Source organism: Terrapene carolina, unplaced genomic scaffold (assembly GCF_002925995.2).
Source record: "Terrapene carolina triunguis isolate 2854851 unplaced genomic scaffold, T_m_triunguis-2.0 Scaffold706, whole genome shotgun sequence".
NCBI lineage: Eukaryota > Metazoa > Chordata > Testudines > Emydidae > Terrapene > Terrapene triunguis.
This window is the reverse complement of record NW_020665057.1, coordinates 747,811-758,832: the sequence shown is the minus strand read 5'-3', so window position 1 is coordinate 758,832 and position 11,022 is coordinate 747,811. Positions and strand designations below refer to the sequence as shown.

Genomic DNA, 11,022 nt, shown 5'->3' with positions numbered 1-11,022 from the left:
CAAGTACTCCGAAAAACTAGTACCTAGGTATCTTATAGACTTCAGATTATTATGATGGTCCCTTCTGTCCTTAGTCTGACCTCCAGCACACCACAGGCCATAGGAACTCACCCACTTACTCCTGTAATAGACCCATAATCTCTGGCTGAGTTTCTGAAGTCTTCAAATATTGATTTAAAGACTTCAAGTTACCATTTACTCTAATTGAAACCAGCAAGTGACTGGTGGCCCATGCTGCAGAGAAAGACAACAACAGAAAAACAACCCAGGCTCTCTGCCTATCTGACCTGGGGGGAAATTCCTTCCAAACCCCAAATATGGTGATCTGTTACACCCTGAACATGTGGGTGAGACCCACCAGCGAGACACCTGGGAAAGAATTCTCTGTAGTAACTCAGAGTCCTCCCCATGTAGTGTCCCATCTCTGGCCTTTGGAGATATTGCGAATAGCAGGTGAGTAGGAATCCCAAAATTAGTGGGCATTTTTGACAGTTGGCTTTGATCATGTTGTACTTCAGTTCCTCATATGTAAAGTAATAATAATTAATACCTCTTCACCTCACAGGTATGTTGTGATGATTAATGAATTTGTCTGTGAAGCACTCAGATATTATGGTGATGAGCACCATAGAAAAGCCCAAGAGGAAATAATAATTCTATATTCACTACAGGGTTTGGATGTTTTTTGGTACATAAGGTCTAGAGCCACACACTGATCGATGAGGATTAAAGGAAATATTGAATTTCTACCTGTGGTGTACACCATACATCCTGTGCATTGAATGACAGGAAATCTGTGGAAAATAATATGTGATTCTGTAATTGAAGACTGTATCCTAATACATATGCTCATGGGGACAAATTATGGCAACCTCAAGTCTGGCATTTTCTTAACCTTTGAGTGCTTGACTTTGCAACATTAACTTCTTTCCAACGTACTTTTATGTAATATCTTGCAATATGTTCAGAAAGAGAAAAAAATGTTCAGTTATTGCAAAGTTACCTGTTAACATGAAATTGAATTTCTGAGAATAACAAAATCTCTCTAAAGTTCACCTTTTGTGAGCATGAGAGAGAGTGATTCTAATAGTATTCCTTTGGGAGATCATTGCTTAACTTGGGAAAACTTGCACAGTCAGTTAATCTTACAGAATGAAAGAAAGGTTACAGTATTGAAAAATTAGGCCTCTTGAATTGCCAATGAGACAATTTTTAAGAGAGAAGGTTACAGAGCCTTATCTTTCATTGGTGCAATCAGTAACAAAGGTTACACTCAAGGGAAATTAATTTTCTCTTTCAGTCAAACAAAAAAAGTCAATTATACCTTAATAGCCATAGAGAGTAAAGCTCATAATAGCATGCTAAACCAAAAAAAAAAAATCTTTGCTAAGTAGACACTGAATATGCATAGATTTATTCCTCTTGAACTTGATATAAATTGATTTTTAGAAGTCCATGGAAATTTCCATTGAAATTAAGAATACAAATGGGATCTTACTGAGTGGTACAGTATGTTCTAGGAAACAAGATTCCTCATCACACAGAAAACGATATAGAATCTAAAATAGGATTTGTGGGGGGAAAAACATATCTTTACGCTTTCTGTTATTGGGGACTAAACTTTTATACTCCTCAATTTACAACTGAAGACCCTGTTAACATGAAGACAGGATATGAGTAGCACTGAAACCAATAGAAATCTAAACAGTAAAGATGTGTGTGTACATGCGCGTGCACAGACATATAAATTGTTGCCTATTTGGTACTGGCGACTGAAGTCCTATATAGCACATTGTAGACTTTTTCCACATATTGCCCCCCAAATGTGCCTTAACCCTGAGCTGGAGAAGATGACTCTAGAAGTGATAGAATGGTTTCAAGGGTATGTCTACCCTGGAGTTGGAAGATCTAATTTCCAGCTCAAGTAGACCTACTTGCACTAGCTCTGATCATGCTAGAGTGCTAAAATTAAAAGTGTAGCTCTGATGACACTTGCAGTGGGAGGGATCAGATGCCCAAGTGTGATCCTGTCCAAACCCACAGGTACGTACCCCTCCTGCTGTTCATGCCATGACAACTACACTTCCAATTTTAGTGCTCAATGAGAGCTAATGCAGATATATCTTCTTGAGCTGGAGATTGCATGTCACAGCTTCTGTATAGACATACCCTGAGACAGCCAACAGGAGTGTTAATTCAGATAGTGGCTTCTGTGATCTGATTTACTTATCTAGTAGGTCTAATCACTTACTTCACCAAAGAGAAAAAGGTATTTCCCCAGAAGGAACTGTGTACTGACTTCTCATAGATGCAGAGAAAATGAGTCCTAAAACAGTTCACAACATGAACCTCCCCATTAGTATTAAAGGACATTGAATTTGGTGGGAGTTTTGAGTTCACAAGGAGTGCAGGATTGGGCCTTAGCTATATATACTATTCAAGAAGACAAGCTTCTCTCTCAAGAGGGAAAGCACTGTAAGCAGTTTAACAATGTAGCAGCTCCACCGCTCTGTAAGTTCTATTGACCCTGTGGATACTGATGAGGAGCCAGATGCAGCTAATGAAAGGATAATATTTTCAATGAATTAGTTATAGCATTTTAACTCCTGTGAATGCCATTGAAATGAAAGGAGGGACCCACCATGTTTTTTTTGTTTTTTATATTATATTATATTATATTTTATTTTTTACTGTTTTCAGTACATCCTTTTTAATGCAATACTTAATACTAGGATGAAAAAAAATGCTATAAAGAAAATAGAATAGCAAGAAATTATAAACTGCACTGATAATGACTGTATTCAACTGTCAGATTTTCCATTATAAACCCCAATTTTCAGGGGTTAATGTCTAAATTCACAAAATGTATTCCCTCATCTCTTGTCTGAGTGGCAGCCAGTCAGCATTTATAGGGCAGTTCACTCACCAAATCCTATTGGATTTCAGCAATTTAAGCTCTTTTATAACTGTACTCTTTTTAGACCTTTTTAAATACAAAACATGGATTGTTTCTGTGAAGGGAGTGAAAGGCAGAGGGGTTGTGTCTGAAGCAGGTAACATACCAGTTCTGTTTGGGCAGTAGATCCAAGGAATGTTCAACTCAGAAGTTGCTCATCATCAAGGTAGATGAAGATTCCTGCCAGATTCATCAATTCCTTCTGTACTAAATTGGAAACTGGTATCAGTGTTTCCCTTGGGGAGATCTGAAAGGAGATGACGAATAAGTTTTCACCAGTGTGATTTTTCACTCTGTCTCCTATACTCAAAATCATGGGAGACTGATCGTGCATTGCTGTGAAGCCTGAGAGAACTCAAAAAGCCCTTATCAGATTAAATATTGACCAGGAGGGGGTATGATGAATTTTTGAAATTATGGTGTTGAACACATCTGAATCCTGTTCGCCCATTCACTTCACAGTGCCCTTAATACATTAAACGTAGGGACCTTCTCCTCACAACCAACCCTGTGAAGTAGGTAAATGGTAAATACCCTCATACTAGAGATGAAAGAAATGTGAAGTTCAGATAGGTTAATTGACTTGTCTAAGGTCATGTAGCAAGTCACTGCCAGAACCAGGATTAAAATACCGCTGGTATTACTGCTAGAGTTTGCTTAATCCAGCAAACCAAAGGTTTGCAAACTGTAGTCCCTGGATCATTAGCTGCATGTCAATAGATGGCTAGCCATATTATTCTGGTTCTTGTCTTTGTTTCCAGCTGCAAAATTTCATTAAAAGACAATAAAAAATTAGTGCTTCCCATTGTGTTACTTTTTTAATGTAAACAACTGCTGTAGTTGCCACGGGCTGTTTTGTGGTTGTAAATGGAAGCTGAAGAGCTCCTAAAATCACAATGGAAGGGGAGGTCCCATGAGTCAATCTCTTTCATAGCCCATATTATGAAAATCTTTGAGAACCCTGGCACTAGACCACAAAGGAGATAATTATATTTACATATAATATTTAATAGGAATGCTGTAAACCCTAAATAAATAATGTTTATTAATTGCTGCATAACTGCAAAATATTTTTTTAAGCCAGTCATTGTCAAAGGTGGGAGGAGAACTCTGGTGTTCCAGGCTCCCAGTTGTGTGCAGATTTCTTAGTCATGTGTCCTCTGGAGCATTGCTGCCTCTTCCTTAAAAATGTGTACTTTATGACGACGTTTTATTTTGAGTAACCCTACAGCAATGTTATGGGAAAAAGTACCCTGAACTTTACCCCCACATATTTAACAGCAACAAAAATTTTGCATGAATATTTCACCCAGCTATACTGTTAGCCAACTGCTTCCTGCCCCAACTTACTGCCAAGTACTCTGCTCTTACCAGAACCCTCAATAATGACCTCCTCCTGCAATGTGATGCACATGAGCAGACCCCGATATCCGTGCAGAGGCCCAGTGGGCTGAGTGATTTCAGTTTGGTTCCCCATGAGCATATCACATGGCTGGACTGGAACCAAAGTGATTACAATGCCCTTCTTTGACCCTATCCTTCCCATCACCTCATGGTTACTTTTCTAAGTATTTGTGTTCTTTATCCTACTATGGCACTAACGGTTAGTGAGAAATACTGTGGAAAATGGAATTGCTGTGGAGGCCTAATGTTCACTTTGTAGTAGTGCTCACTCTATTTGGTTTCAAGGGTGTTAGTCTGGATCTGTAAAAAGCAACAAAGAGTCCTGTGACACCTTATAGACTAACAGATGTATTGGAGCATAAGCTTTCGTGGGTGAATACCCACTTCGTCAGACGCATGTTATGCATGTTATGTTATGTCATGCCTCTGACGAAGTGGATATTCACCCACGAAAGCTTATGCTCCAGTACATCTGTTAGTCTATAAGGTGCTACAGGACTCTTTGTTGCATCTATTTGGTTTGTTTTTCCAACAGTTAAAGTGACGAGTTGAGCTTTCCTAAAAAATATTTAAAGTTTGTTCTGTAAAGTTAGTCTCCCTTATTTTTATTTGTTACTGTCCATAATTGCCATAATAAAAAGGTCACTTTTATGATAAATAATGACACCATAAAATTGCCCTTTTTAAGCATTGATTCCTGGAATGCCTGGTTGTTTTATGCAGTTCATGCAGTGGTAAATGTGTATGTTTGTATATTGACATTTAAGACAATAAGAAGCAAAGTTGTGCTGAAAATCACTTCTCTTTTTTAGGTTAAAAGGTCTTATTTATTCAAATAATAGTGAAGATCACATTACAGACTAAATTACAATGCAATAATTACAGGCTACAGACTGGATATGTAAGCTATTGACTAGAGGTGGGTAAATAACAGATTTTTTCAGTATGCTGGCAATTCCACATACATACATACATACATACATACATACATACATACATACATAAATAAAAAGTGGTCTGGTCAAACCAAAAATGAAATTTTTGGCAAATTGAAATGATGAAGAACATTTTGTTTTGGGTTGAATGAAGCAGATTGTTGTACCACTGGGGTCCAATATGAGTAGTTGTTGTTCCAAAAGATGACAGCATGACCAGAAGGCGCAAAGCAGTCATCCCTTGGTGGTTATGACATCCGTGAGCTAAAATGTTGATGTCAACTTTTTGAATGTGTTGGTGTGATTTGTGTTGGAAGCTAGGTGGGCCTCTAATTTAACTCACAATTTTTTCACACCAATTCCTTTGCATATTCATTGGATGCAGAAGGATTTGAGGGTTCTTCACCTGCACTTCCCAAAATTGATTCTAAGCTAAGAATAAAAAGCAGGTTCAGTTCTCAGTGTGAGAAGCTCATAGAAGAGAGCAAAAGAGAAAATTGCACAGTCCAGTTTCCAGTACAAACTCCCAATTCAAGTTAGGCCATGGAATGTATGTGCACTGAAAACTGAAACAAAACTGTTAAAAGAATGTATGTAATCCTAATATGACTCCCCTTAATCCAAATAATGTATTAACAAAATTCAGTAATTTTACTAATTGAGACCATGTGACACTGAAATTTTTTAAATGATCTTTACCCACCTCTTGTAAAGTGATTCAAGATCCTCTGCTGACAGGTTTTATACAAGTGCAAAGTATTATTATTTTTGACAGTCCTATCTGCATGGATCAAATTGTGTATCCAGCATGTAGAGAAAAAAGATTCTAGAACTAAATTAAGGCTTAGCGAGAGTAAATGTTTAAATCAGTCCTCTTTTTTTTTTAATCTAATTTAGATGTCTTTTAATAAAATAACAGTACCCAAAATAAACATTTTAATATATTTTAAGATTTATTTCATTAACCCTTATTTAAAAAACAACCTAGAATGCATCTCTTTTGTTTCATGCTTTAATAGCAAAAGAGATGGTGTCAATAAGCATGTTATCTCATTAAAGTCCAATAACCATGTTTCTATAATATTACATATGCAATCATATTTGTGTAAATCAGTATTCACTACCATATACTACCCACTGAACTTCTCCTTCTCCCATTCTCACACTAGGGTGTCTTGGAACATATTTTTATTTAATATTTTCCTTTCTAAACTCCTATCAGCTATGATACATTTTGCTTAAAGTCCAAAGCAAAGTTGATCACTTTTAGAGCATTTAAATTATGTAAAGAGCTTTATATTGAAAAGTATATGGTTTGTTCTTCCAAGTGGCAGCTTTGTCCAGTTGGTGAGTTTGCACCATTGAGACTGCTGGACATATCCTTGTAGAGTTATAATTACAAGAGAACTATGTTGGTAATCAGACTTCATTGGGTTTTCTAGATATTTTTATAGAGGTTAATAAAATGAAAAGACAATGAAAGTCTAATACATATTACAGCATATTAAATTCCCTGCAATCTAATGTGTTTGCCATTGTATTGTTGTTAGAAATGTAATGACAGTAGAATTGTTTGTTAGATGCAAAACCTGGAATGATTTTCTTTCCATGGTTAGTCATAGTATTTAAAGCCAAAAGGGCCACCAGATTTAAGTCTGTGAAATACAGAAATATTTATCTTTTTTTCCTCTCAAAAGTATGCATGGTGGAATCTTAATCTCTCCCCAAACCCAAATAGACATGTGTAACTCTCCTATTCAAATATATTCATCAATAAGAATATGGAAAGCCTATATCAGCTATACGTGATTTGTTCCAAAAAGTAGGTATTCCACATATATATAGATTCTAATGTAATACATTAGCTTTGTTAGCGTCTGATTCGGGTGGGCTGTTCATGGAGTAACATATTACTAAAAAAAATGAGGGTGGCAGAATTGGGCCTGTTGTGATTCCATACAGAAGCCTGTGAACTATAATGGCTTAGGGCCAGATTTTTAAAGGTATTTAGGCACGTAAAGATACAGGTAGGCACTTTTGAAAACAGACCTAGGTGCCTAACTCCCAATCAATAGCACCTAGACGCCTAAATAGCTTTAAAATCTGGCCCATAGGTTTAATCAACCAAACCGGATATTTTACTTTTAACACCTTGAGTGAGAGCTAGTGTGTTCGACTGTAACAGCCAGGTTACAGATTTTAATTCCATTTACTGAGCACTCTTCTTCCCCCTTTCCCCCCAAATTGGATGTAATCTGCATAAGACATGGAAGTACAAAGACCACCCAGTTAAAGATCCAGTACTTTAGTCCTTATTCAAGCAAATATCCAACTGACTGCATGGGAATTTGACTAAATAACAGCTGCAGGATTTGGCTTTAAATTGCCATCTAGAATGTTTGCATGACTTTACTGACCCAAGTTCATATATTTTGAGAATTACTCTTAGCATTACTAAACTATTTTCAGATGAAATGCAGTATGTGCATTGTACTTAATTAATACTTACATTTATAAAGCCAGATACTCCCACCTGTAGTCAGTTGAAACGGTTATAAAATTTGTGGGACTACTTGCAGATTGAAGTACTAATCCATGTGAGTAAGTGTGGCAGAATCTGGTCCCTTGTATTTTACATTTTTCAAGTGCAGGACAAATATTAAGCTGTTCCCTAAACAACAGAAACTCAACTGTTAGCAAGTGTACAATACAAAGTAAGGATCTCACACAGACATTTCCAGTTTGTTAAAAATTGTGAACTGTTACAAATACAGTTGAGTGAAACTGACATTTTTCACAAAATGTCACACACACAAAATTCTGAGCCATTTGCATCTCTGAAATGTCACTTCTCATTACGTTTTGTGAAATGACTAGTTCTTCATCCAGACGTGAAAAATGTCAGTACAAAAAGGTATATCTTTGTTTTAAAGACTCTTAGAACCTTTTATGATTGATTGTTTGAAAATAGGATTGCTAACATGCTTCATGTGCTTTAAGCGGCAAGATACAGGAACTATCGCTTCCTCCAAAATTGTTGTTAAAGCTGCTGATTTATCTCTTACTTCAGTCCTCCGTGTATACTTAACTGGACTATATGGAAGAGCTGAGAAAGAATGTTACCCGTAGTGCCACTCCATGAATTTCCTGATGAAGTGCTAACAGCACCTTTGGAGGAGGAGTAATTTATTTACACTCACTCTTCTTTGTATATTTGGATTCCTAGATATCTACCTGCTTGCCATGTTTAACAATTTAGATAATTTGGATTTTCTATACCATTGCTCAGGAAAGTGGTGTTCCTACAGTGATGGATAAACCCTTTCCATTGTGTAGGCTGTGACTACACTATGGGGTTATAGCTACAGCACCATAACTATGCCAATGTAATCCCCTATTGTAGACATGACCAAAGTTGTCAGATTTGCAATTTCTTTAGTCTTGATCCACCCCTGTTCTGACTCTCAAGTTTCCTGTGCCAAGGAAATAATCTTGTTTCACTGATGGTGTGGTTGGGGCTGAGGGGGTAGGTGATGGGTATTTGCTGCTAGGGCCTCCTATTCTTCCATACTGAGGCTGTGATGTCATTGGCGGAGGTTTCTTGCGTCTTGCCCTGAAAGCTATAGAGAACACAATCATCTAAAGCTAGGGAAGACTGATAGCTGTAGAGGGCCACCAGTGACCAGAAAATGGGGCGAGGAAATTCCAACCAATTGAAAGTCAAAACTGTTTACTTAAGAGAAATTGTGTATGGACAGTGTGTAATGTATATGATAGGGCTGTACTGATCTGTAAAAGAGTATAGAGGATAATGAATCTCAATTCTATATACTTATCTTAAAGGGACCATTTTAAATTGATTTTAATTCATAAACTAATTCACAGATGTCCGTGCAAATTCCCTTTAAAATTCAAAGAATACGTTCTGGAAGTTTGGGGAGCATACGGTGTATTCTGCATACATAAAATGCTATGTCCATCCTACAGACTTCTGCTGGCATAGCTGTTAGTCAGGGCACAAAGAAGTGTGATCCCTGACTGATATGGGCTCATTTATACCAGTGAAAATGTGCTCTTCACAGGAATAGCTTGTTTCATTTGGGGTGGTGGAATAAGCTACACTGGTAAAAACATAGCTTTGCTGGTATAGTCTGCATCCATGCTACGAGCTGGCAGAAGTCTAGTGAAGGCATAGCCTCAGCCTTCACAATGGAGTTATGACCAGGGCTTCCATAATACAGGACTGTATCCAAGGTTTCTATATTTAGATGTAATAGAGTTTTGAATTAAAAAAAATCATAGTAAAAGTTAGCTTTTCAAATCTTGTAAACATGTACAGTCTACGTATTTTATTATGGCTGTGCTTTTAATAAAACCTCAGTGCCTCTACAAATGAAGTAGCTGCTAGAACTTGTTTTCAGAGGGCTGAAAATGAGGTAGAAATATAGAGCTGAGTCCTCTTTCATCTTCTAAGGCAACATTATGCATGGGAAGTGAATAATGTGAAAAATATAATTATAGTAAAACTCATATCGTTTTGTTTTAATGACTGTGTTTTCACCAATGCCATAGAAAACACCCAGCTCAGTAGAGAGGTCCTGTGAAATATGTTTGACTAACACATTTTTAGAATTCACATGTGAAGATACCAAGAAGAGAAATAATTGAAGCCTTGTTTATTGGTGAGATGAAACAATTTCAGTTTGGCTATAGGTTCACTTTCTTCCTTCTGCCTCTATATCTCCTTTGTACACCACCACCATATATGCTCTCCCTAAGCAACCAATATATACTATATTGAGTGGGCACGTTTTCTGTTGCATTCCATCCTTGTGTTACATTTATCCTCTTCTGGGCTCCTTGAAGCTCAGAGAATAATAGAAATGATTTTCTTTCTGACAGGTAGCTGTTATTATGTAATGAACTGCAGCTTTTCTATGCTTTGCCTCCACCCAATTATGTAAAAAGTACAGCTTCTGGTGCTGTCTCCAACGTGAAACTGAAAAAACCTGTCTTAAGAGCAGAAGCTGATTCCGTGAATGATACAGGTTTGATCACGCTTGATCAAATACAGTATTTCTGAATGTCAGATGAATGCACTGCTTCTGATTATTCCATAACAGCAGCTTTTCTTTTCCTCCAACAGTTACCCTGCTGTATGTGAATTCCTCCAGCACAATAACTTGTTATCTATACTCCGAGCCCACGAAGCTCAAGATGCTGGGTAAGTGTGTGGAGGGGGAGGGGGGTTCTTGCTTAATAAACAAACATCATTCATACCCATTGGCTTTTGTAGGAAAGGGTTTCCCTGAATCAGCAGGTAAAATAATCCTTTTTAGCAGTCTTCCACATTAAAATGGTAAAGTTCCAAAACCCCCTTACTTTATAACTTTAGTGTTGATACTTAGCACTTATAGGCCTTTTAAAATATAGCTATTTTAACACAAGATTAAAGCCTGAATGTGCACATCTGACATGTTTCCCATAATGACCATTTCGTTATGGTTTTGTAAGATTGTTGCTTTCCTATGGTAATTTGTTGCAAAGCAGCTGTACTTCACCAGTAGTAGTGAAGACTAGAGGGTGATCAACTGCATATCAAGGAAACAAAGGACAACTGTGTGAAAAATGACATTGGAAACTTGTTTTTAAGTGACAGCAACCACAGTGTTTTATTAGTGGTATAAAAACAAACACCAGGATTACAGTGTCTGATCTTTTATGCAA

General features: G+C 37.1%; 1 protein-coding gene across 5 annotated transcripts in view; it reads left to right on the top strand.

Moving 5' to 3' along the window:
• PPP3CA (protein phosphatase 3 catalytic subunit alpha) overlaps positions 1-11,022 on the top strand; it is a 299,763-nt gene that overhangs the window by 247,184 nt on the left and 41,557 nt on the right. For all 5 annotated transcript variants that reach the window (XM_026659824.2, XM_026659823.2, XM_026659826.2 and 2 more), the window contains exon 7: positions 10,442-10,519. In XM_026659824.2, the coding sequence (XP_026515609.1) occupies positions 10,442-10,519 (78 nt within the window). The remainder of the gene's footprint in view (positions 1-10,441; positions 10,520-11,022) is intronic.